At 45.6% G+C, this 25,729-nt stretch overlaps 10 protein-coding genes across 10 annotated transcripts in view; 5 read left to right on the top strand and 5 right to left on the bottom strand.

Annotated features, from left to right (window-relative positions):
• Positions 1-252: 252 nt before the first annotated feature.
• Positions 253-1,610, bottom strand: MCYG_01205 (MSP domain-containing protein; the record flags this gene model as incomplete). The annotated part of the gene is made up of 5 exons (XM_002851055.1): positions 253-720; positions 848-943; positions 1,015-1,194; positions 1,436-1,506; positions 1,571-1,610. 5 exons carry the CDS (start codon positions 1,608-1,610, stop codon positions 253-255), a joined length of 855 nt encoding a protein of 284 aa, XP_002851101.1.
• Positions 1,611-2,881: 1,271 nt separating this feature from the next.
• MCYG_01206 (DNA-binding protein) lies at positions 2,882-3,968 on the top strand (the record flags this gene model as incomplete). The annotated part of the gene is made up of 3 exons (XM_002851056.1): positions 2,882-2,963; positions 3,043-3,401; positions 3,471-3,968. 3 exons carry the CDS (start codon positions 2,882-2,884, stop codon positions 3,966-3,968), a joined length of 939 nt encoding a protein of 312 aa, XP_002851102.1.
• Positions 3,969-4,310: 342 nt separating this feature from the next.
• MCYG_01207 (RAD52 DNA repair protein RADC) lies at positions 4,311-6,415 on the top strand (the record flags this gene model as incomplete). Its single annotated transcript, XM_002851057.1, has 5 exons — positions 4,311-4,318; positions 4,395-4,674; positions 4,887-5,066; positions 5,128-5,317; positions 5,370-6,415. 5 exons carry the CDS (start codon positions 4,311-4,313, stop codon positions 6,413-6,415), a joined length of 1,704 nt encoding a protein of 567 aa, XP_002851103.1.
• A 755-nt stretch (positions 6,416-7,170) lies between these two features.
• MCYG_01208 (uncharacterized protein) lies at positions 7,171-10,133 on the bottom strand (the record flags this gene model as incomplete). The annotated part of the gene is made up of 6 exons (XM_002851058.1): positions 7,171-8,131; positions 8,186-9,166; positions 9,234-9,491; positions 9,549-9,762; positions 9,830-9,998; positions 10,074-10,133. The coding sequence occupies 6 exons, from the start codon at positions 10,131-10,133 to the stop codon at positions 7,171-7,173; spliced, it is 2,643 nt and encodes an 880-aa protein (XP_002851104.1).
• Positions 10,134-11,512: 1,379 nt separating this feature from the next.
• On the bottom strand, positions 11,513-13,514 carry MCYG_01209 (amino acid transporter; the record flags this gene model as incomplete). The annotated part of the gene is made up of 6 exons (XM_002851059.1): positions 11,513-11,538; positions 11,619-11,977; positions 12,041-12,245; positions 12,307-12,318; positions 12,381-12,540; positions 12,597-13,514. 6 exons carry the CDS (start codon positions 13,512-13,514, stop codon positions 11,513-11,515), a joined length of 1,680 nt encoding a protein of 559 aa, XP_002851105.1.
• An 859-nt stretch (positions 13,515-14,373) lies between these two features.
• MCYG_01210 (uncharacterized protein) lies at positions 14,374-16,215 on the top strand (the record flags this gene model as incomplete). The annotated part of the gene is made up of 3 exons (XM_002851060.1): positions 14,374-14,673; positions 14,732-15,352; positions 15,415-16,215. 3 exons carry the CDS (start codon positions 14,374-14,376, stop codon positions 16,213-16,215), a joined length of 1,722 nt encoding a protein of 573 aa, XP_002851106.1.
• Positions 16,216-17,196: 981 nt separating this feature from the next.
• On the bottom strand, positions 17,197-18,321 carry MCYG_01211 (tyrosine-protein phosphatase SIW14; the record flags this gene model as incomplete). The annotated part of the gene is made up of 4 exons (XM_002851061.1): positions 17,197-17,499; positions 17,619-17,814; positions 17,890-18,061; positions 18,234-18,321. The coding sequence occupies 4 exons, from the start codon at positions 18,319-18,321 to the stop codon at positions 17,197-17,199; spliced, it is 759 nt and encodes a 252-aa protein (XP_002851107.1).
• A 1,478-nt stretch (positions 18,322-19,799) lies between these two features.
• Positions 19,800-21,061, bottom strand: MCYG_01212 (TatD; the record flags this gene model as incomplete). The annotated part of the gene is made up of 5 exons (XM_002851062.1): positions 19,800-19,845; positions 19,916-20,100; positions 20,170-20,660; positions 20,730-20,907; positions 21,026-21,061. The coding sequence occupies 5 exons, from the start codon at positions 21,059-21,061 to the stop codon at positions 19,800-19,802; spliced, it is 936 nt and encodes a 311-aa protein (XP_002851108.1).
• Positions 21,062-22,801: 1,740 nt separating this feature from the next.
• MCYG_01213 (cytochrome b2) lies at positions 22,802-24,448 on the top strand (the record flags this gene model as incomplete). Its single annotated transcript, XM_002851063.1, has 3 exons — positions 22,802-22,931; positions 22,997-24,211; positions 24,282-24,448. 3 exons carry the CDS (start codon positions 22,802-22,804, stop codon positions 24,446-24,448), a joined length of 1,512 nt encoding a protein of 503 aa, XP_002851109.1.
• An 877-nt stretch (positions 24,449-25,325) lies between these two features.
• The window catches only part of MCYG_01214 (conserved hypothetical protein), a gene marked incomplete at both ends in the record, with an annotated part of 793 nt that continues 389 nt past the window's right edge, over positions 25,326-25,729 (top strand). Inside the window, 2 exons of the mRNA XM_002851064.1 lie at positions 25,326-25,529; positions 25,591-25,721. Coding sequence (XP_002851110.1) covers positions 25,326-25,529; positions 25,591-25,721 — 335 coding nt within the window. The remainder of the gene's footprint in view (positions 25,530-25,590; positions 25,722-25,729) is intronic.

The raw sequence follows: 25,729 nt of genomic DNA on the forward strand, positions 1-25,729 counted from the left end.
TAATGGCAGCAAAGCCAACTCTTCTTTCCAATGTGCATTAGATGGGGAGTAAAAGGACAGAACGACTCCGACAAACAGAACGTGAGCCTACTGGAAGGAAATAACTAAAAAAAAAAAAAAAAAAGGGCGAGGGAAGGGGAAATCAAAACAATAGTTTTCAAATCATCATGCACCGCAGTTGTAGTGTAAAAGGATCAGGGAGTCGGGCGGAGAGTTTGGATAAGGAGATTATGGTTAATGAGGGTAAAGATTCTAGAAGAAGATATACGCCAGTAGAAAACTGAGAAGGCAGAGACCTGCTACGGCTTGTAGCGGTACTCCGCTTGCAGCAGCAAGTTGAGCAGGGGCTTGGGCTTGCTTAAGGGATGATTGACCGGTGGAAAGTTCGCCTCCTTCAGCCGGTTTCTTTCTTTGCCTCAATTCATTATCAGCTAACTGTTGCTGTAGCTGCTTAATTTGCAATCTTGCTTCCGCTAGCTGCGAGGAGAGAAGGTCGTCGCTCGATTGAGAGGGTTCGGCACGCGTAGATGAATTGACTACGTTAGAAACGTTACCGGTCTCGGGTGAGGGTTCAGACGGGCTTTCTTGCTTTATTTCCTCCGACCTAGAAGGTGGGCTGGTATTACCGCCAGTTGTTGATGAACCGAACCGTTGAACAACAGGAGTGGTGAACTGGGGCCCCTGGGGAGAGGAGTGTAGCTGAGGTTCCGCATCAGGCTCCTGAAATAATGAGGAATTAGTCAACATGCTTTCCCGAAATCATGCATAGCGGATACGCCAATCCTAAACTTATATAGGGGGAGGGAGCTTAAATAGGGATATAAAGCTGGTCCCGGATAACACTTACCACTCCGTTGGTATGTGAGTCTTCACTGGGAAGGAAGTTGACTCGGATTTTCCGCTCTTGGATTAGAGACTTGGACTTCTTTTCAACATCCTGCCACTGTTAAATTATAAGCGACCACAGTTCCGTCAATTCCATGCGTGTGGGAGGGCTAAGAGTGCGATACACACAATAGAGGCAACATTCGAGAACTCCTTATCAGCGGAGACAGCGACAGACTGAACAAGGAATTTATCACGGCACTTTGCGTCAAGAGGGGGGTCCTCTTTCATCGCCTGGAGGAGAACTATTATCGGTTTGCGAATTAATGACTGACCACAACCAAGATCAAGAGAGATGTGGGAGGGGAGCTGGGAGATTTGCGAATATGATTACCCTGGACTTCAACTTGTTTCCCAGGCTCGATGCGGCCGGAGTTTGGACGAACGCAATAACTGGTTTCATCTGATTAACACTTTGAAAACAGCTGGTTAAAGTAATGCGAATATTGTGCGTGCGGCTCACTGTTTCGGGGCGGTGGTTTTAACCTGTATTCCGAGTAAGTAACTAAACAGGAAACGACCTTTTTTTCAGACAAAGTAGAAGACGTACTTTGAAGGCAACCGGATCGCTATTAGGATTCCGCAGGTAGAGAATCTCGCTGACTTCCTTAGTGAATGGCCCTATATTGTAGAGTGGTTAGGCACAAATCGCGGGCACGGCGAACTTGGGAATGGCGAAACGTACGCTTGAAACCGAGCTCGCCAGGTTCTATTTCAACTGACATGGTGGCAGCAGTAAGACGACAGCTATGACGGGTGTATGAAGTACGACCTCAGCGGGAGGATTGAGAAAAAGAGTGGTGATGAAGCGAGTTGGTGTAAGTATTTATTATCGGACTTGCTGCTGGCAAGTTGATAGCCTGAGATAGTCCCTTAACCTGATTAGTAAGAAGTTATCATGTGATCGGACAAAGCCCGTGCTTGTTGCCCAAAGCTTTTCCTTTCAACCTCAAGCGACAACGACGACGACGAAGAGCAGATGAAGAGCTGAAGAAGCCATCAACATACGGTGCGGGGAGTTGAAGTCTTATACAGTGGTTTTGTACAGTGGTTGACTGTCAAACTTTCGCAATAAATCACACAACACCTGGTTAACTACATATCATCCTGAAGACATCTCTGGCCACCAACTGTTGCTGTCCCACACAGAGCAACTAAATACCTAGATCATCTGCCTCTCTAGTTGTTTATTGAATAAAGCGTTCATCTCGGTGAAACCTGCCACTGGCATTATGGACGGCATCTACGATTTCTACTCCAACTACGCTCAGAAACTAGTGCAAGGCCTTCAACCATGGAATTGAGGAATTCACAGCCGGTTCTGTACGCTATATCCGGATCCCCACGATCCCTCCACATTAACCAGGGATATGCCCACTCTGGCCCTTGTCTGTTGCCTGTGAATCATTGATTGGGCCATGAAGAGAAGCTGTGCGGAGAAATTGTAATCAGCTGTGGTCTAGGAACTGCCAATACATAAGAGGAACTTTGGCCTAGTTTGATAAAAAATTATATATTTAAACAGACGGCGAGCTCACTTTTGAGCACCATCTTTACTCAATACACCCAATTGTTGCTGGCGGGGACAGAACGTATAACCGCTATACCAACTACAGTGGCCTGGGGTAAACCGGCTAGTAATTCAAAATAGTCAGATTGATATAGCCTGGCAGAAGCTGTATGGAAGGCTTTCTAGCTCACCCCCAAATGCTATAAGGTATAAAAAATAGATATCTATATTCATACAGAGTAGTTAATGAATTGTTTTCTTCCAAGTTACTTAAATAATACCACTTTAAGCGTTAAAATGTTGCACTTAGCAACCAACGTCTTCACAGCTTTAATATGATATAGTGTGGGGAGCTGTTTACTTTAGTGGGGTAGTCAGCCTAGTTTAGCTATTTAACCCGCTATTCCGTCATTAAGAGCTTCCATTCCACACTCCGACCACATTCCTTCTTACCATATCTTCCTCGCTGCCACGACTTCATCCAGAATGCCTTCAGATCTGGATCTCCTTACTGACATGGGCTTTGACCCTGAGCGAGCCAAGATAGCGGTGTCTAAAACTGGAGGCTGTGAGTTAAAATCGCCAACCAGGACGTCTCGGACTTCTCAACTAGCCTATATATACTAACTCATTGTCGCCTAACCCAGTACAGGGTGCACTCGAATGGCTAGAAGCCAACCAAGATAAGTCACTGGAAGAAATCAAAGAGTCAGCCGAGAAGCAATCAGACCAAGCCGGTGGATCGGATGAGCCCCCAGAGCTAAAACCGGGAGAAGTACCAAAGAGCCTGGTCTGCAATGAATGCGGCAAACGATTCAGAAGTCAAGCACAAGCAGAGTTCCATGCCTCTAAAACGGAACATGTCGATTTTTCAGAATCAACGGAGGAGATTGCCCCGCTTACAGAGGAAGAGAAGAAAGCCAAGCTAGAAGACCTGCGCCAAAGACTGGCAGAGAAGCGGTTGAAAATGACTGAACAGGATAAGAAAGACCAGAAAAGGAACGAGGTTAGATAACTATTAAAGTCCCCCTCCTAGACACAGTCTAGATTTGTAACCTAACTATTTTATTATTAGGAAATCCGCCGCAAGAGTACGAAGGAGACCCAGGATATGAAAGAAGAGCTTCAAAAAAAGGAACAGTTGAAGGAGGCTGCGAAAAAGAAACGCGAAAAACAAGAAGAAATCGAGGCAAAAGCACGGATAAAAGCCAAGATCGAAGCAGACAAGCAAGCTCGAAAGTTGAAGGCAGAGAAGGAGAAGGCAGAACGCGAAGGTCGAGTTTTGGAGGAACAAAAGTCACAGCCTGCGCCAACTGCCACCCCAGTAGCCTCGAAACCCGCTTCGGCATATACAGAGACTAGACTACGATTGATGACACCCTCTGGAAATGTAATCAAGTCGTTCCCTGTTGATACAACACTCTTCGAAGTGGCAGCCGCGCTACAAGAGGAAGGTAACCAGGTGAATAGCTTTACACAGACATTCCCAAAAAAGGTATTCAACCAGGAGGACTTTGGGTGTACGCTGAAGGAGTTGGGTTTTGTACCTAGCGGAAGCCTGATTGTGGGTTGAGAATTCAGGTCGGCTTTGACACATCCCTCGTGCCTAATCATTAACATAACTAGACGGGCTTGAATTATGATACCATGGAGACTTCATACGAAAGAGGCAGTAGTTATTAGCTTCCAATGTATACATATATACCGAAGTATCAATTTGGCTTGTTTAGATCTTGCGGTGGGGATAGGCTATCTCCACGTGATAAATTAGTTACGTAATAAGCTTTCCAGGCGCGTTAGGCAAACAGCCAAACGCGTTGATATGTAAAATCACTTTGATACTGAGGATCACTATCAAGCTTTGAATTATCAGTCTCTCGTGCAGTATATGTTATCTTAGATCTCTTTGACAACCATGCCCGCGTAAGTGATACCCAACCGTCTTATTTCCATGTTCTCATGGCCATTCATTCTAACACACGCGTTGACCAAACTATAGAATCGGTGACCAGCATCGACTTAGACCAGGGGAAAATCCTGCGATCTCCGCGAATCCATATTTACAAGAAACTCGACGGACCGATGAATATTCTTCTGATGAGGTTGCCTCACTGAAAGAACGGCTAAACAAACGATTGGGCCCAGAATTTATCTCATCCAGGCCTTCGGGAGGAGGGAAGGTACATTATATCACTGCAGATAAGTGTATCAACCTTGCGAATGAACTCTTCGGGTTCAACGGGTGGTCGAGTTCGATACAGAATATAACACAAGATTTTGTAAGTCAGGTCTCAGCGAAGAGCCTTTCAATTAGCTAGCAACTTACGTGTATATCATCCTGATATAGGCCGATGAGAACCCTGCCACCGGCAAAGTCTCAGTGGGACTATCTGTTATAGTGAGGGTGACACTAAAAGATGGAACCTATCATGAAGTGTGTTTGCCCCGATAACCACATTCCCATCACGGTTAATTCTGATAAGTTGGATAGGATATAGGATATGGCCACATAGAAAACTGCAAAGGAAAAGCTGCTGCCTTTGAAAAGGCCAAAAAGGAAGGAACCACAGACGCTTTGAAGCGTACCCTGAGAACATTCGGTAACGTACTCGGGAACTGCATATACGACAAAGAATACCTCTCTAAAGTGGTAAAAATCAAAGCAACGCCCGTAAGTTATGTTACGCCCATAGACTTCATTATGCATGCTCACAATAGTCCCCTGGATATAGGTGAAATTTGATGTCGATAACCTTCACCGTCATGTGGATTTTGTTCCTCCGAAGATACCACCAACATCATCTACTTCCAGAATTGTAAAGCATGAACCTCAGAATAATGGCCAATCTAGCCTCCCTGCGCGGGTTCCTGATATTATTGCAGATGATTCTCTTGCCTTTGAATTTGAAGGAGAGTTTGGAAGTGAGATTACCCCTTCCTGTTCCCAGGATTAGCTGAACCTAACTTTTTGAAGGTGATGTATTTGATGAAGCAGACTTTGCAGAGCATACTTCATTACACCCGGATGAGGTGGCTTTGGAAGAGCCCGGCCATACAGCACGACCTGCTGCACAACATGGGCCATCAGCATCTCGCCAGCCTGCAACGACTGGAAACTTTACGCATACAAACAAAACGCCAGTCTCAGCTAACGCTAGAAATACCACAGCCTCTGGCTCAGCCAATGGTGCTACCCCACTAAACGGCCTAACGGCTGATAGACCCAATGGGGCCAATATGAATTCATCGGATAGGAATAATACAACTGCACCGAAGACCCCAGTCCCGGGCAAATTCGCACAAGAGAGATATAATGATCTCAAACAACCCCCGGGAAAGCAGGCTATGCAGTCAAATGGTTCCCTGTTTACGCATCCTGCTGATCAAAACCGCCCAAAATCCGATGCTATCTCAAATAATGATGGGTACAGGTCCCCCACCGCACAAGTTAGTGAGGACAAGCTACCAGAGGATCATGTAGTCGGGTTTTTCTCTGCCCGGGCTGCGGAAGCTTTGATTAACGACCCTTACACCGCTGCAAAATCAGCTCCAGCATTTGATCCTCAGTTTGATAGCCCTTCAATACGCAAAACCGCTGGTATTGATCATACTAGTTCTTCGCCTATTGTTAGAAAATCACTCCAAGCCTTACAACAACAATCCGCGAAGGCCCCTCTCCCAGGTGCTAGACCAGTTGTATCGACTTTCAGTCATGGGCCCAATACGGGACCTGCCGGTAGGCCTCCTATGACATCCTCCTACCGGCCCCCAATGAGACGATCCATGGCAGCAGCGAACAATAGCAGTACAAATAACCCCTCCAATATGCCACCACCCTTGAAAAACAACAATAACTACGGCAACACTGTTCCTCAACAAAATGAGCATGGAAAAAGGCCACCATTAACAGACACAACAAATGTTGTGCCTGGGAATGAGTGGTCAAAGAATCAGCCGGATGTGACAAAAAGGACAAGGATTGAGGACTCCAATATTCCCAAATTAAACCCGCAAGGCTAACAATAGCATCACAATTTGCTATATCTGGGGGCGCTGGTGAATGTTGAATGATTGATTCTTTATCTTTACCCTTAATTACCTACCCTTCGTTTTGAGCGACTTTTAACGAACTTGCAGCGATTATTTGCTATATTTCTACGGAGTTTTAGGTGCCTTTTTTTTGGGCAATGGCTTGGTATTTATTCTTGCTTGATATTTCTCACCTTTTATTCTAACAGGACGGTCAATCTTCCATTAGGTCATGTATATATCCATCTCCTGAGTGGGTTATAATGCAGGAGTACGAGGCTCACAAAAGACGGCTTTGAAGGGCTGGTATTCTGTAATATCTCTAGATTATTTGATCATTTATCTGGCAACCCATTGCCATAGGCTAGAGTAATAAATACAAATAAAACAAGCACAAGGAATATTTTTGCTTCTTTTTCGGGTCGAGGTTTTTAGGGATGTATCGGAAATGGATTCCTGCTCACAGAGAGATGTGAGGATTTCTTTGGGTACGGTGATCCTGGTATTCGGACCGTTACCCAGAGCGCTTCTGAGGTAGAAGAACGTGGAAATGAATGTAAAAAACAAGCGAGACAGAAGTGGTTGCTTCACACTCTGAGATCGTAAATCAAAGCGCCGTTTAGTATGAAGAAACAGCCAGGATCCTTGGTTGGTACTCCTAGGGAAGTGAGGAGAGGATCAAAGCATGACCTCAACGAGCCTCGCTCCACCATAAATTGAAAGTCAAGTTGTAGTGTATTCACAGCTCAGTGAGCATACTTGGAGCTCTCCATCCCATTTTTCTTCCGTTCAACGGGCGCATTATTGACTGGCACCCCAGAAACAGACACTCCACGCTTTGCCATCTCGGCAACGAAAACATTCTTCGGCTCACGGGGTCCTTCAGGAGCAGTCGAAGAGAATCTAGAGTGATGACTGGGCGTGGAACGTCCAGAATTAGATGCACCGAATGCAAAAGGTATGGAGCCCCGGCCCGGTGGAAGTGGTCGAAACGTACTAGCAACAGGTGAAAGCGAAGAAGATGAGTTTCTGCTATGTTCACTGAATTTCTGACCAGGCTCGATGGGCTGTGAAGTTGTAAAGTTCGTTACAGGGTTTATGTTCTCATTTGTCTTCCTAGCTGGGGACGCGTGTGGTTTTAATTGCTGTGCCGTTAATGAACCGGAGTAATATTGCATTGTAGCAGCAGTAATTGGGAACTGAGGGGCATCCCTCATTTTAAAGCGTGATTTAGGAGCTATAGGAACAGTATAATCAATGACTGCAGGCTCATTGTTTGTGTCTGGCACAGCCGCAGATACAGGGGCAGAAAATGGTGGTAATGCCGAAATGGACGTGACACCAGGAGCCGGGGGGTAAGTGAACTGGAAAGGCCCGTTGAATGCAGAAGCTTGGTTATTGCCGAAGTGATAAGCCCCAGTAAAGGTAGCTGTCGGGGTAAATGTAGTAGGGCATTTTTGATTTGGCTCATACTGCTTGGACTGGGATTCAGCGTTGGGCCATGATGACTCGCTTTTCATCGGCCTTCCAGGCAGAAGATGGTCCCCAATGATAAGAGGTACCCCATGGGGAAACGTAGCTTGAGGCTGCGAGATCGTAATTCCGGGTATATCATAAGCAACTCTCTGGTTGAAGGTACTACTAATGTTCTCTTGGGCTTTTAAATCATTTCTTTCACTTACTTCAGGCTCACGCTTAAGTGTTTGACTATAGAGAATTAGTGTATTATCTGGCTAATTTTAGGGTTGTGGACTTATTTACCTGGTAGACAGGACAAATGGATCAACGACATTACCGTTAGTGGTATCAGAAAGTGTATTTAGGGTAGCTGACTTTTGCTCTGTAGTTGGGGGAGCCACAGACTGAGATAGGCTAGGCGGAGCCTGGAGAGACTGTGCATTCTTCGGTTTGAAAGTCTGGCTAGCTGATTTGCCAACTTCTGGAGCGTTTTCAACGGCCAAGTCTTCTTCGAGGCGATTCTTTCTCTCTTGGAGATAAATAATAACGTCTGGATCAAGTATTGATTGATTGGAAAGAAGTTTGGTGAGCTTTAATAATTCCTGTTTAGCAGCATTTAACTCTTCCTTTAACTTCACTTCGGTAAACCCAGGCCGGGTTTGTGGAGTGGACTGTATGGTCTGGGTGGTCGCATGCTCTGGCTCTTCTGGCTCGTCACTTATGTCAAGTAGACTTGCTCCAACATTTGCTTCCTCAAATTTGTAGCCGTACTTGTCAATTTGCGCAGCAAATGGCTGTTCAGGGGAAGTACAAAGGAAAAGGTCGTCAGCACCATAATCTTCCGAGCGTGTCGTACGCTGAGGTTGGGGAAGGTAAGAACCGAACCCATGGTCTGTCTTTATTGACGCGGAGTCAGTTCCCTGGCCATCACGGTTCTCGGGAGGATTTGTAAATACATCTATTCTAAGGGGTGCAGCCGGCGTAGGAGTTACTACCGGAGGAGCTGCAGCAAGGCCTGATTGAGGAGGTGCAGTTGTCTCTACTCTACACTGAGCTGGCGGCGGAGGAGACTGCCTAACTACCTGCGGTGGGCTGGGGGTTGGGCAGACCTGGGGGGTAGGCAGGACAGAGGCCATGTCTGTGCCTGTGTTCTTATCAGGAGGTTCATCGCCTTTGGGGACCGTTGGCAACTCTGTCGGCTTGCCTGCCGCGTGAATTTGGACATTAGAAACAGCGGCCATAAAATCATCCCCATCGGCCAGCAGGGACTCGAAATTGACATTCCTAGGAGTAGCATTAGCGGGGAACAGAGTCCAATCTCCAACGAATTGTATATAAGGTAGGAACCTACGGGGGAGCAGCAAAGACAGGGCGCCTGGCCTTTGTAACCGGAGGCAGGTTTCTTTGCACACCATATCTCTTTCTCTCCGGCCTTCCACGAGAAATAGGGGGGTTATTGCAATCTTTAGACGGGTCTGAAAGTTTCTGTGGAAGAGGCGCAATGGGTGCTTTCGTTTCTGGTGGGAACGAAGGAGGAGTCAATCGGCGGGGATCAGATTTTGTCATATCACCTCTACCCAACGATCCACTCCGGAGAGCATAGCTGTGGCTAAGTTGAGGAGACTTAGCGGGATAATGTTAAGAAGTAAACAGATGATGTACTTACATTGCTGCTCCGCGGCCACGAGCACCTGCAGCCCCCCCTCCGCGGCCGGATTTTAGAGCCCCACGGGTGGCTTTTTTACCTCTATTTGAGTTGGCCAAATCCTCCAAAATACTTCCTTTGACTTTAGCCTCGAGGGCCATTCTATGAGTTTGGCCATCTAACAGTGGCTCGAGCTTCTCTGAATCAAGATTCTCATCCAGGGTTTCATGATATGCTATTCCCGTCAGCGTTGATACAATGTTGGGAAAAGATCATTCCAGGATATTTCTAAAAGTACTTACTCGCCCAGCTGTTCAATTTATCTCTATTGGCCTCAGCAAGACTGTAAGCTTCAGTTCCCTTCCGGTTTGAATCTCTAGTGGCTTCGATTTGCTCAATGTTCATGCGATGAAGTTTGTTTGGGCGATCGACAGTTGATATATGTTCACGCCGTGCAGTACCCAAGTCGGCCTATATTTTGAGGAAGTCCCATATCAGCCATATACTGCCCAATCCCTAGATGGAGGCCACATTGAAACAACCTACCATTTGAAGAGCCTTCATACGGGTGGCACGCTCATCATCTACCTCTGGTATTTCCGCCATCTTGGGAGTAATTGGGCGCGTCAAACGCGTCTTTCGTTGATTGTATTGATACTCCTCGATAGGAGATACTATTCCTGCCAAATCTCTCTATAGAAATTTCCGTGTCTAGGGTGAGACGTAGCCCTCAGCGAGCGCCTCTAGTGTAGCAAGCTAATCAAGGTTAATACTCTCTGTATCCTTGGGTCAGCATTGATATTCCAGTAAAACTGCAGCTTCATTATTCATTATGCCAGTATAGAATAAAATCTGTTTAAGCCATGTAGACTGGCTCAAAGCTGACTGTGTTTGCAAAGCTGATGCTCTCAAGACAGTGAAGCAGCAGATGCTACAAGAAAGCCTTGGAAAGAGAAATTAGCAGGATAGAAAGAGATATAACTTACAAGTCAGTATTAATCATCCTCAATAATTTTTGACAACATAGAGAGAATATGTTTTTCTTTGGCAGGATAGAAGATTGAACTGAGAAGAAGCTGAGTAGAAGATAAGTTGAAGATGTTGTGAAAAGCCAGAGTTTGGTGGGTTAAACAAAAAGAACTTGGTCACCACAGACAACGCTCAGACGGGATAGGAACAAAAAAGGGAGGGGAGTTTAAGACGGATAGAAGGTGAAGACAGAATATATAGTGAAAACAGAAAGTCTTCAGATAATATTCACAATCTTCACTCACCGCACCAGGAAGGAATTGAAGCAATTGTCCTTAGTATTGGGTATGACATTTAACGGTAAAAGACATCAGCAGCAGAGGTAGAGAAAGCATGAAGGATATTAAGGATAGAGATGGTTGAAGAGCTGTATGGATCTCTAATGCTTTTTTAATATTTTGCAGAAAGATTGGGTATGAATTGCTAAGAAAGAAAAAGACAATTTTGGAGATATTGAGATAGATACAGCTTTCAATCTACAGCAGACACAACCTCTAGATTGAGAAGCAGCAGAAACAGCTGAGGTATAGGGGCAAGAAACTTCCTCTGAGTGTCTAGATATGAATATAGCTAGAGGTAGAGTTGAGGATATCAGTGAGAGTAATGATATTCAACAGCAAGTTTCTTTACTGATTCAAACAATGAAAAGATTTATGATATACGGATAGTTGCAGGGTGATAGGAAGATAAACGGGAATTAAAATATAAAATCTGATTGCAGATACTGGATCTCCAATCATGCGTGTTTAACCGAAAAAAAGGGAAGGGGCAGAATAAAAGGTATGAGCTGGAGTCCCTTTAAGACCGAATGGGCGCCGGCCATAAATTGGATATCAGTGTAAGCCCTCGCCAGAGCTCGAGATAGAAAAGAATATGTCTTTATGCATCTAGTAATAACAAGGTAGAATGTTGGAGAAGAAAAGTACAAGTATCGTTTCGATTAAACGGTTAGTAGTTCAACAAGTCATCGCACCCCCCTCATCTAGGATTGAATAGTGTTAGCTAAAATTGATTGATGGAGATGATGTAAATATGCTGCTTGAGAAAGCGGGAAACACTTACGCTTAATCATTTTTGCTGCCGTTTGAAGAACGCTAATGCACATAACCACGGTACCAAACGCGATGCAAAGTATAGCAGGGATCTTTGACACCCAGCTCTGTTTGCTGAGTTTTATGTAGCAGAGTGGTGGGAGGATGTACGCGAGAGCACAGGCACTTGTTGCACCGATAAGCTCCAGCACAGCACCCAGATCACAGGTGATCAGTGCCATGACCACAGATGTAACCACAAGGGAGGTAGTGAATATAAGATGACGGTTGAGGTTGAAAGGCTCCTCAGGGAAGTAGAATGTAGTCATGACTGACCTGCAGACGAACGCCTCAAGGGGTAACGTGGCCAGCATGTTCAGCCCAAAAAAACTATTTTATACTGTTAAGCAATATTCGAAGGATAAGGCATATTGTAGTCCAAAGGTAACCTACAGTCTTGCAATATTCACTATCACGTTATCTGGAGGGAAATTGTTAAGAATATTACCCTTAGTATTTGATCCAAAGGTTAAGAAACCGGCAACCGCCATAACAAGGCACATAACCATAGATATAGCCGTCGAGTAATGGGTTACACGGGCAAAGCGGTCCATGGTAGGTTTCCTCAGGGAGCCATATATCAAGAGGCTGTTGTGATCTAAAATCCAAATTTAGCAATAAGTCCACAGTAATTTCTTTCTCTGGTCGAATGAACATACGGCACACAAAAGCTGTATATTAATTAGTAATGCATTGACTAATAAAACAAGAATGTTCAGATCACTCTTCTTACCAAACGAAATAACCCCAATAGCCTGGACCACACCGCCGTTGATAAAGAGAGAATCTTTGATCTCCCCTCTAGCTTCAGGAGCTACCTGGATGCCTTCAACAATGACAGTAATCAAGATTACCACCATGCTAACCAACGCAAAGGTCGAAGCTTTGGCCAACTATACAGACAAAGGTCAGATGAAGACAAAACTAGCTATAAGAGTTGACTACATACCTTGGCAATGTCCCGGTATAAAGACAGTGGATATGATATCCCAAGAACAAAAATAATAATAACGGCACGTCTATTCGTCAACAGCCATAGAACAGGCATATCTCTGATAGAAGGAGATATCCCCATCACAACATGAGGTATGGTGTCACCAACGATGATGCAAAACGCAATCATACCCCCAAATGCAAACGCCCATTGTGCCACGGATATCGCTATCAGCCCAGTTCTACCGTAGCAAAATTCCAAGGTAGTCTGGAAAGAGTCGGCCCCACTGAGCTTAGAGTTCACGACAATTAAGCGGATTGTCCAATCGACAGTACAGGTAAGGACGACGAGTAGAATGATACCTGTAGTCAATCCAGCCTGGCGGAAAGCATACGGTTGCCCAATTATCCCAGCACCGATTATACTGTTTGCCATATTCATGAACGCACTACCTAAGCCGCTCTTTGGTCGGGCGCTCTCCAGGTGGTCTTCGGGGATAAAGTCGGAGGTAGCAACAGTAACACTAGGCGCTTCTATGTTTGTGAGTAACGGAACAACCTGGCGGGAGCGATCTCCCGGTACTTGAGCGGCCCCTTCATCTAGGTAGTCTTGGTTCGCAACCCAGTCTGCATCACCACGGCCGCCAGATGTCCGGCCTGTTTCCACGTCTGCATCGTCCTGGATGTCGAACCTGACCCGGTTTGACGTTCGGGCCGTTCGAGTTTGACGAGTAGGAGAGGTCGAAATGGACGAAGGTAGCTTAGGAGTCGAATCTGCTTGCGATGACGGCGTGCCGGAGGGTGACGAAGGCTCCTCGACAACTAGATAGTCATCGTCTTCATGAGATCCATGGGAGAGAAGAGAACGGCCTTCTTCCTCGCTGTATTTCGATGCTTCAGCTGTGCGAACATCTAATTTGTCTCCTCTGTTCATAGCTACATATGGAAATCATTCTCCTTGGGCATAAAAAAAGAAGAGTGGTAGCAACCAAGATTATTGAAACATTCCCAAGTTTCTCCAGGCTTAGAAAAAAAAAAGGGGACCAAAAAAGCCCCTTGTTTGTTTCCAACCAGTTAAATATGCGTTTGCTGACTAAGGACCAGGCTTCGCATACATAGCAACTATAAAACACGGTGTCATCCTGCTCACAAGGGGGCTTTGCTGCGGCGCAAGGGCTGATCCAGCAGGAACCTCCTGGTTTGTAGGCCCAGTAGGATCAATATTTGTGCCTTTGTCGTGTCGATTCATTCATAATAATGGACGGCTGGTACTTATCGAGATCTGGCGTGCTTATAATTTCAGCCCAGGAACCCTGTTGAATCGATTCCATATCAGCCGGCTTATTATTTGGCTAGCCATTCACAATTTATTTCTATCTGATAAGACACATATTTGTCTTAAGACATGGCGAAGAAGAGAGTCTTCCCTTTTAGACGTCCCTTCATGGTTCGCAGGTACTCTAAAACAAAAGGATTAATATATGGGGAAGTAGAAAGACATGGGATTACCCACCAGAGTCTGAGATGCCCTTAAAATATGCAAATCTTTAATTGTATACCTGGATTTTCTCCAATCTTCGAATATTTATGGCCTGGATGATGTTTTCCGTACAAATCGATGAGAAGACGTCGGATTACCAAATTAGGAAGAATGACGTCGCCTCTTCAATGTCAACTAATGACATGCAATTCAACCATCAGTTGCTTTTCTCAGATATCATACTCGTCTGCTTTGTTTATTTGATATTGTCCTAGATCTTCTCTAAGATAATATTTATGCTGGACGAGTTGAGATGGCAGATGTGTCATGCCATTGTATCAACCTAGGGTCGACCATCCATGAAGAATATAATCATAACACACGGCTTGTGATATCTAGCTCCGTTCAAGTCTCCCAAGCTGATGACTCTATACTGTTTTTAGGGGAGGGTATCTCTGTAGAACACCTCCTCGGGCGGGATTTTTGGGTCTCCTGGAGCTCCAATTCTACTCTACGACTTAAAATCTCCGTCAGAATGCAGGCTTCTTTAACAAGGAATTCCTCCACGCCAGTCATCCTACAGCAGATTTTAGATATACTCACTAGATCATCGGTATGCTCAACCTCGTCCTATATCCATCGATTCGTAAGACTCTAACTTCCTTGCATAGATATGGTCTGCCCTTGGCCTCCATGTCACTTTGAACAACGAAGAAATGGTTCTTCACAATGAAACGAATGTGCTTAATATCAATTTACAAGCTCAACCGAACAAAGCCCAGATTACAAGCTATGGGTTAAACAGGTTTCCAAGGTCGCTCGGCATATTGCTCAGTGGGAATTCATTCATCCGTCCACCGCCAGAGATTCCTACAATCCAAGTCCGCGAAGTTGGCATTCTGCTTGACTTCTCAGGCGCTTCCAGCTCTGTAACCTCAGCGGTCGTACCGGAGGACAAGTATACTTACAGTATCCATTCATATGTGCCTTTGTTTGATTCCGACGGATGGGAGTCACTGGATAATTCGTCCCCCTTCTCTAGCCAGGAATCAAATTCTACCCACAGTTCCGTCAATTCGAACTCAGGCTCACCCGCGTCTGAGACACAGCCTTCTAACTGGTCCGAAAATAATTCTATCCGGCCGTTTATTCCCCTCTTAAACGCTGGATTACGTACCCTTCTGCGTATGCCATTACCCAAACATAGATTAATAAACAATCAGTCTTCAAATGAGCACCAAATTAGCCTTGCAAAGTTATCGCCGAGTATTTTCAGTCCAGGGTATAATTTGGTAAGCAGCGCTACTCTAATGGCACAGAAGTAGAATCTGTCATCTAATACATTTTGATCTAGGCTACGCACCAGCGTTCTTGTTTTATACCGCTGATAGTTAAAGGAATTAGTTCTATGCTAAAAAATACGGATGTTAGTTTATATGGACCAACCGTTTCGCGAATCCATGAGGTCTACAGACACAAATACCTGGCTACAGAAGCTGGTCCAACTCTAGCCTCCCCAGACATGAAGAATATTTTGAGATGTTTATTATGGGTACAAATGCAACATTCTCTTCGTAACTCTGATGAAGCGCGGAAATTAAGACATCCCTTCACAACTACCCCCCCTGAGCGCACCTTGAAAAAACACGAAATACCCTACTGCTCGCTGAGCAAGTTACCAATTACAGAGTCAGCCGATATCCCCATTGATGCCAACGGCCGTCCCGATCCTGATTGGTATTTGTTCGATGATGAAGAAGACGAAGATATCTTGTTATCCGATGAAGCTTACTGCGAACAACAAGAAAAATGGTACGATATATCTACTACACAGGAAACTGCAGCTCATGCAGATGCTTCTGATTTACAGACTACCTTATTAAAAACCAATCTGGTACTTGGCTCGGACGGCATATTATCGTCGTCTCCATGTTTACTTGCAGAGGTGGACATGGATTCTCTATCTGACCCGGAGATAAGAGAGGACTTCGACCTGGATGTTGGGCTGGCAATAGATATGAAAGCAGAAACGGAGTTGACTATGGGTATACTACAATCTTCTTCTCCACTTATTCCAGCATCTCCAGCATACCAGCCTATGGAGTTATTTAATATCCCCGATTTAGACGGCAGTGATATAGAGATGATGTTATAATAACCATTCACATCCATCCGGTTCCTCTCGGATTGATAGTTATCCATAGCTAACTTACACGTTGATCTATTCTCATCATAACAAAATAGATATATTAAAGGCTTTAAAGTAGTATGCCATTAGACCTACATACATAAATAAACATGAACAAAGGAGATCCATCAATAAATAAATTTAACAGAATGCCATCCATGCCATCCACTCCCATTTGATCCCATGGCCTTTATAAGCCCCGCCCTAAATAAGCGGAGGAGAATGAGATAACTAGGATAGAAAAAACGTGACCACCAACATATGGATACAAATCATTGAAGAAGCACCGGAAAAAGCAAAGAAAGGAGCTATCAATAAAAAAGAAGAAAATGTGCATGCACATCGAGCAGAATTCCGATTAGTCGTCAAGTGAGGGGGAGCGGACGAAAAGGGCAAGAAGATACAAAAACAACGTCGGGAGATGAGACATCAACGAAGAAATACTGTCTCCTTTTTTCTCCCATTTTTCCTTTCATCATTCACATCATTCAACTTTTATTGGGTTCCCTGTCTTCTCCTCTGTGGATGGAAGGGTGTCTACTAGGAATGGCCCTGAGCCTTGCTCTACCAAGTAGATACCCTTCCATCACATCTTCTTGCCATGTGCGAGAGAAAATATCTCAGCTATGGGATGGGGAACAAGAAGTTAATAGAAACCTCAAAGAACTGGACAAATAAAGCACCAAAACGCCCATCCATAAGCAGAAACACCCTTTCCGGTTTATTCTGGACTTCCACCCACCGATATTCTATTTTTGAGTGCGTATTCGACGTTTTCCGACTCCGATGCTCCAAACTTGAACTCCGCTCCGTGGAGATTGACTGTGGTACGAGCGTTAAATAAGACATGACAAACGCGAATTATTGATTTGGGAATGGAGATAGCAAGAAGAGAGAAAAAAACCTACAAATAAATAAAGTCAAAAAAAGGGGAACAAATGGCCTCCATTAAAGACTGTTGGTATGTCGAAGTTCATTGATTTCCCCATGGAATGTAGTAGGAGGTGCACTAGTGCTAAGCTCCGGTTTTTTTACTTTATTGCCATTGACATAGTAGTTTTCTTCTTTCCCGCCGTCAAGAGTATATTTGAGAGGTGGGAAAGTCGGGAGCCATTTATCAGCACCAACCTTTTTGACGAGATCAGCAACTAAGGTCTCATCGAAGTTTTGGATGTAATTGCGGTCTAAAACTCGAGTCTTCGGAGATGCGTGCTGTATATACTCGGCTAAAGCAGCTACGCAGGTCCACCCCTGCGCTTTGCGGAAACAGGCCATGACACATCCAGTACGATGCTATTCAATGAAATCCTTAGTAAGGTCATAAAGGCCTGATGTTGAAGGAGGAATCAACAACAAAACAAAAAACATACCTTTCCCTTATTACAGTGAACCAAAACAGGATGGTTCCTGGGCTCAAGCAAGATGGTCAACACTTCAATGATAGTGCTGATAGGGGTATAGACATCAGCCTGTTTGTTTGCAAGAATTGGGATAACGTAAGATGTGATTGCGTTGTCCCTGACGAAAGCAATATATTCAGGAGACCACTTCTCATCGACAAGAGTCCTGCTTGTGTGATCAGTAAGATTCAAAGCTGAGAAGCAATCTCTTCTTTCGGGGATTATGCCAAGAAGTACTTACACGATCGTCTTCAACTTAAGCTGTGCAAGGCTGCTGAGATGGACAGGCATGGGAAAGCTACTTCTGTAGATGCCTTTAACAACCTCTGTGAAGTTATTCGGCATACCAATACCATGAGGTGTTGGTGGACGGCTTGGCCCGCTTTCAAAGCCGCAGCCATTAACTTCTTGCTCTGGAAACAACCGAGAGAGAAACCGTTAGAGACAATCAGGGGCAGGACTCCGCAGTCAAGCAACATTGCTCCAGTCTCGAAGCAGGAGCAGGATTTATGGAGTACATGGACAATCACCAGTATCTCCATCACCCAAAACAACAGTGATGGAGGCGAAGAGAGAGGAAAATACCTGGTTTTGCCTTGTCACCACCATTAGACGTCACTGACAACATTGACTCTTCAACACTACTTGTCTTTGTCGCTGATTTATCGCCCATATCGAACAGTACTGTGAGTTGTTCGTTCCTCTACTTTCCAGCTTGAGATGGGGGCTGGTAAACAAAGATAATGGATGACACGAGGGGAGGGTATGTCTTATGCCTTAGATCCTTGGAGAAGACGTACAAGGTGGGAGGGCGAGAGTGAAAACGAAGAGGGGAGCGGTCGTGTTCTCTTTTCACGAATGGAGAGAGCTTGAAGCCTAGGTCACGAGATCTCAAGCTCTAAAGGGGACGACTTTTTTTTTTTTTGGCAGGCTCGACGGGAGAAGCCCTGACGGTTGTTTCTTGTCTGTGGACTTCTCTCTTGACTTCGGGTTGGACGGGACAGACCGTAACTACAGCCGCCAAAGATGCAAAGGAGCTTTACGAAGGATATCTGGTATGGAGCTAGCTATCCAAAGGGAAGAAGCGCAGAAAAAAAAAGTAGAGCCAACAACGACAACTAGACGAAGCACCCAAAAGAAATCAAGTGAAATCACCCAGTACTGGGGGGGTATACGGGCTTCACAGATGATATCGGCTCCACAAAGAGGTATTTGAGGGGAGATGGGAGATGCAGGAAGCTTCGGATTTGTCCAGAGCGTCGGGAGGTTTTTGTGATGTATAAGATGAGCCGAGCCAGGAGGACAGCAGCGATCAGGAAAAGTAGAGGAGCAGCCCCGACGGCTGTTTATTTTTTTTCTTCAACCTCCTTGTTCCTTATCCGCCGATGGGACAGTCTGAAGCACTGGTCTCGCGTGAAAGATCCATGATGAAGGGTTTGGGAAGAAAGGTGACCGGGGAAGAAGGAAAAGGAAAACCAGAAGAAAAGAAAAGAAAAGAAAATGAGACGACGACCAACGGTTCGAGGTGTTACGAACCAGGCGCGTGTAGCGGTTTATCCGCCACTGCCGCTGCTGTTCGCTTCTTGATGTCTCGTTGAACCTGGTTCCCTTATCTTCCTGTCAATCAGAAGAAGTTGCTTCTTTTTTTTCTTGGTTGACAAGCATGAGTCGATTACATCATCAAGCGGAAGTGGATGTTCCGCTCCGATAGGCCGCCCTCCACGTGTTCTCCTGCCAAGCCTCGAGCTTTGCAGCGGAAAAAAAAAACGAGATCAAACCGTTTGTTGCTTTGCTGTGTAAGCGGCAAAAATGCTCGGGGTTGGTAATTCTGGCCTTGCATCGCTTAGCTCTTCTTATGTATTCGTAAAGACAAGAAAAAAGAGCCCACTTGGACAGGAATCAAGCATCTACTATGTACGAGATATTTTACGTATACGCTGCAGTTCTTCATGGGTCGGGTGCAGATCGCTTGCTCTGGGGAACGCCGATCTGCAAGGTAGAGCGAGATCCTGCAGCATGGGCCTTGCCTCCTCAGGTGATAAACATACATACATATAATACGTAGCAGGATGGTGACATCCAAGACATAGGGAGTAACAAATGGACGCTCTATTCTATTTTGTTTTCTCTATTGGTTATATTCTTCTAGTCTTATATTTCTCCTAGCCCAAACATACGAACCGAGTTGTTCCATGCCCTGCGAGAAAGTTAGCCTTTGTAAGCGAGGCGATATAACGATTCATGCAGCAGGGTTACTGTCAACTTACGCTTCACAAACTTCGTCCACCGTTATCCCCTTCACCGCAGCGATTACTTCGGCAACACGAATGATAGCCACCGGCTCATTCCTTCCTTTCACCATACATCCTTTCTGCCATTTCTCTTTCTTATACGATTTGGGCAGCGTAGATTTGACGTGCTTGTAACTCGCGTGAGAAGGCCGGATCTCGCACTAGAAAAAGCGAAGAAAATATCAGCAAAGATGAAAAGGGGCGCAAATATGTCAAGGTAAATGCAATACCCAGGGTCCGTCAGTTTCAATCTGTATCCTATCCAACGGCATGGCTTTGACGACTTCCAGGTTCTCCTCCGTCTTCAAACTACATCCATTAACCCCCAGGTCCAAACCGAGAGCTACAAGTCGATGCATTTCTTCCAGTGTCCCGGTGAAACTATGTACCAGTCCTCCCTTGGGTAGCTGCGGCAGCCGGGCGGAAAGTAGCCGTTCAAAGTCCTCACTAGCTGCTCGCGAGTGTAAGAAAAGAGGCAACTGGACTTCAACGGCGACGTCGAGTTGAGCCTCAAAGTACTTCAGCTGCTGATCCTTGGGCGATAGGAACAGCCTATCATAGTCTAGACCTATCTCCCCAAAGGCAACGGCGTGGCCCGATTCTTTGGCCGTTAACGCAAGGGCCTTAATTTCACTTAGGTATTTTTCAGGTCCTTCAGCATAAGAGTCAAAGAGTTTTGCGGAACATGGATGTACGCCGACAGTAGCATAACATAGTCCTGCTGAGCTTTTTTGTCAGCATATTGGGGGTATTTCACATAAATATAGGCAGAAACCCGCTGGGCGCATACAATGTTCACGAGCAAGGTTCACAGCATGCCGAGACTCATGCAAATCAGAGCCAGTGATCATGAACTTTCGGCAGCCAACTTCAACGGCTCGATCAATTATGTCCTGTAAATCATCCTCATGGACATCTTTACCATGATACTTGCCCCTAAATACCGGGTCTCCGAGATTGATCCCGATCTATGTCCCAGAGCAAAGAAAAGCGTGAGTAACCTAAATCAGTAATTCGGAATGAATTATGGATGGGCATAAAAATATATAAAATAACAGCCGCTCTCTCCTCAATCCACATACGTACATCGATGTATTTTCGCTCCTTGGTAGAGTTTTCCATGTCTGTAGCCGCTGAAAAGTTGCGGGAGGGGTTTGAGCGAATATTTAACCTAGGAACAGCAGATTGGCTCATGAATAGGTCCCTTCTCCCATAATGTGTACTAGAGATATACCAGGCTATTTATCGACCGTATCATTAATGGCTGAGTAGGAGATTAGCAAGGGATTTCTGTTTGAACATACTCCTGGAAAAGCAAAGGTTCCCAAATGTTATAGTTGGTTTAGCAGCAACTCTTTGAATGCTGCGTTTGAACATATGATCCCCTTCTTTGAATGGTGGAATACTCCGACATTCATTTATCATCTCAAGCCATGCGAAGAGAGATCAAATTTTATTATATCACATGACAAGTATAAATTGTTACTTTTATATTATATAATCTACTTAATAATCCCAGCATGCTTCATTCGAACAAATTTTCCGTATCAAATCTCTGTTATATAGTTTAAACAGTTATCAAAATACCAATAACACACCAAAATTGCTCCAAATGTAATATACTCGAAGCTATATCAAAGTTCTATAGGGAGCACAATTTGATTATAAAGTAATATATTTCTAAACAAGGAGTCTATTAAAGATCCGAAACAGGCTTGCGCGATCCACTTCTATGAAAAGGTGGAAGAGAGCGGCGTAGTCTGTCTAGTAAGAGTAATAGATTATTCTTACTAGTACGGAATTTATAAAGGCCGGAATCCCATGAAAATCGACCTTCGAACTTTTTGAATAAACTCTCAAATCAATATTCTTATAAGCTCTACAGCGGCGTCAAAAATGTATGTTTTATGCACCAGTTTGCCCCTCAAATAAGCAGTAACTTACGTTCTTTTTAGCCAGGTTCTGGTGTATATTTATCTCAGAAATATAGCATAGCGTGATATTCAACTGTGTACGCGCGAATCATGGACTACTTGGTGTGTTTACTGACTGCGTCTTGACCCGCCCCCATCTGGCGGTAACAACATATGCACTAGCTACAATTCGAGACCTTTTCTTTGCTCCATTACTCACACCTACGGCTCTATGAGTATACACATGGCGAGAACTTCTTTACAACTCTAGCTTGGGGCTGGCCATGGATAACTTAGGCTTTAGGTTGGCCGCTTGGCCTGCGGCAAAACCATGAACTTTGCATAAACCTTGGAACATCCACCGAGAAGCCCTGCAAAGACGCCCTGCAGAGACAAAAGCGGACGACGGACGCCCCCACAGCAGAGATAACTAATAGCTCACCAGTTAATGGGAGACGAGAGACAGCCAACCATGTCGGCCGAGTTTAGTTTGTTTCACTAGTTATATATCGCTTCTGTGACAGGCCGGGACAGGATGATTTATTTCCAGCTTCGCGGCTTGCCCCCGATAAACCGCGGCCTCAGCTCCATACCGAATTCAAAACACATTTGAATATACGCGGGGTTGGCCCATGATCTGTCATTTTTTTACCGGGGAAGTGTGGAAACTATATTACACTATTTATCTTTTTTATATATAAACGGAACTAGCTTGCTGGTTGGTTCTGTGGCTCCGAGTCCTCACCTGCATTGGATATTTTACAAATCTTGAGACTCATTGTCTACTGCGGTTTGCTCATAGCTATATTTGCTAATATACGATACGACCAATCGATTGTGTGCTTTGTGAAGGAATAATTCTCTTCTTTAAGGGACAAAAAACCATTGCTGGAAAGAGGCTATTATTCAACGGCGGCTAAAAAGATCTTAAACACCAGGCTGGCCAAAAATGTCTACGAATTTGGTATCCTCACAAACAATTGCCAGACATAATACTACTTCTGATTGCTGGATTGTTGTGGACAATCAGGTTTGGGACATTACAGACTTCATCAACGAGCATCCTGGTGGCCCATCCAGTTCGTGATCATTTCCCCAATCTTTGAGAGGAAAAAAAGAAAAATCCTATGGCGAATAGTTGTAGGATCTGCTCTACCCGAATATATGCTGATTGATACATTAGTTATACTGAAATACGCCGGACGTGACGCTACAAAGGCGTACTCAGCAGTTCACTCCCCCAGCGTCATTCGCGAGGGCCTTCCGGCGGATAAACTAAAGGGCACCCTTGACCAGTCGACTATTGATGCTGAGTGGCTAAAGAAACCTCCTCAGGCAGCTTTCAAGGGTGTTGGAGAACATGAAAAGCCACCATTACATACTCTGATCAGCGCCCATGACTTCCAGCTAGTCGCCTCCAAGACAGCCCCTGCCAAAACGTGGGCCTTTTATTCCAGCGCGGCCAACGATCTCATTACCCGTGATGCAAACAAATCGTCCTTTGATCGGATCTGGTTCCGTCCTCGAGTGTTGCGCAATGTACGGGAGGTCAACACTACATCCAAAATTCTGGGCAGTAGCGTGAGCATGCCTCTGTTCGTCGCACCCAGTGCAATGGTGAAGCTGATTCACCCTGACGGCGAACTGGGTATTGCACGCGCATGTGAGGCAAAGGGTATCATGCAAGGCATCTCGAACAATGCATCTTTCTCCCTGAAGGAGATCAGCGAGGCAGCCCCAAACACCAAATTCATCTTCCAGCTCTACGTGAACAGGGAGCGTGCCAAATCTGCAGCGCAGTTGCGAGAGTGTTCTGCTAACTCACAGATCAAGGCTATTTGCATTACTGTGGATGCAGCCTGGCCTGGTAAGCGGGAAGCCGATGAGCGCGTCAAGGCAGACGAAAACCTGAGCTTGCCCATGGTTCCGGCGAAGGGTAACAACGACAAGAAAGGCGGTGGTCTGGGGCGGGTTATGGCTGGCTTTATTGACCCGGGACTTACGTGGGAGGACCTTAAGTGGGCACGACAGCACACGCACCTCCCGCTCTTGTTGAAAGGAGTGCAATCTGCGGACGATGCGATGATGGCCATGGAGGCGGGTATTGATGGTATCATGCTGAGTAACCACGGTGGACGGAACCTGGATACGAGCCCGGCGTCGATAATAACGCTGCTGGAGCTTCACCGACGATGCCCCGAGATATTCGACCGGATGGAGATCTATGTCGACTCCGGCATCAGACGGGGAACAGACATCCTCAAGGCCGTCTGTCTAGGGGCCACGGCCGTGGGTATGGGAAGAAGCTTTCTCTTTGCTTCCAACTATGGCCAGGAGGGTGTTGAGCACTTGATCGATAGTATGTCTTTCTCTTTCTCTTTTGCTTTCTCTTCTTTTTCCTTTCCCCTTTGACTAATTGCCTGCTCTAGTCATGAGAGACGAGCTGGAGGGAGCCATGAGAAACATCGGCATCACCTCTCTCGACCAAGCGGGCCCTCAGTACGTCAACACTGCTGACATTGACCACCTGGTGCCCAACTCGGCTTCTCATCCGTATGCAAGATCTGTCTCACGCCAGCGGCCATCTAAACTATAATGTCCGTTTAATGTTAGCACCCTGCGCGTATCTTCTCTTTCGCGAAGTGGATACATCCAGCCATCAACTGACATCCCAATGAGTGTTTACGCAACAGCAATACGGAGGAGAGGAAGTGTATGGAAGAACAGAGATGGATCAAGCTGCCGAGGTCGGAGGAGAGGAGGGAGGCCTCATGTCATGGCTTTCTTCCACTTCCGTCGCTTTCGGAGACTTCGCATGTTCTTCTTATAAGGGGCCGCTTTCTCTATCTCTCGTATTTCCTCCCTCTTTTCTTCCTCTTCCTCATCTTCTTCTTCTCTCTCTGTCTGTCTCGTTTCTTCCATCACCGCCCCTTCCCTTACCCTTGTCAGTTCTTCTCGTGGCTGGCCAGCCGGACTGCCGAATTGTGGAGTAAAAGGCGTACCTAATAATAATAAGCAAGTGGGTAAAAAGAGACGAGACGGCCTTGTTTTACATATAGCTTTCCCCAACCTCAACATCTCGCCCCCTTGCTCGCCGTGTAGAGTCACTGCTCTTCCTCCCCCCCCTTTTTTTCTATATCTATACAACAACTGCATGAATAGAATAGATTGGCTTGACATCTCCCGAAGGAACAAGACAGCTCCAGGAACAACTCGCCAACCTTTTTCCACTTTGGCCTTTCTTTTTAGCCTGTCAGCTCTATTGTTTGACTATATTTCTTTTTCCTACTTGGCAGCTTATACACAGAAGACGAAGAAGTAACACTTCCGGGGAAAGCAAGACTATTAATACAAGTTTCTGCTCTCTCTGGCCATCCTTTCGCTCTTCTCATATACACCTTTCCACGCCTCTTGCTCCCTCTACAATTGCTTGGTCCCCTTGATCCTATACACATACATCGACATAACCCATCATGGCTGCTCGTCGCTCTACCTCCCTCAAGGCCCTCAGGTCTCTGTCCCAACAACCTCGCCGCTCTCTTCATATCACTGGTGCCTACTCGGCCCAGGTCGCTACCGGACCAGACGTCAGCACTCTCTACCACTCCAGAACCCTTGCAGACCTCAGAGCAGAGTGCCAGAAGCGAAATCTCGGCGCCTCTGGAACTAAATCAGAGGTTGGTCCCTTCTCAACACTTTCTACCTAGTTGTAGAATTGTGAATTAACGTCCCTCCCAGCTTGTTGACCGCCTCTCGAACCACGATGTTCTCCAGTCTCGTGCATTTAGCATCGCAATGAGGCGTATCGATCGTCATGCCTTTGGCCAGCAGTCCGCCTCCCGACCCTTCAACACATCTCGCGCCAACAGGTCGCCTC

Source organism: Microsporum canis, genomic scaffold, assembly GCF_000151145.1.
Source record: "Microsporum canis CBS 113480 supercont1.1 genomic scaffold, whole genome shotgun sequence".
Classification (NCBI taxonomy): domain Eukaryota; kingdom Fungi; phylum Ascomycota; class Eurotiomycetes; order Onygenales; family Arthrodermataceae; genus Microsporum; species Microsporum canis.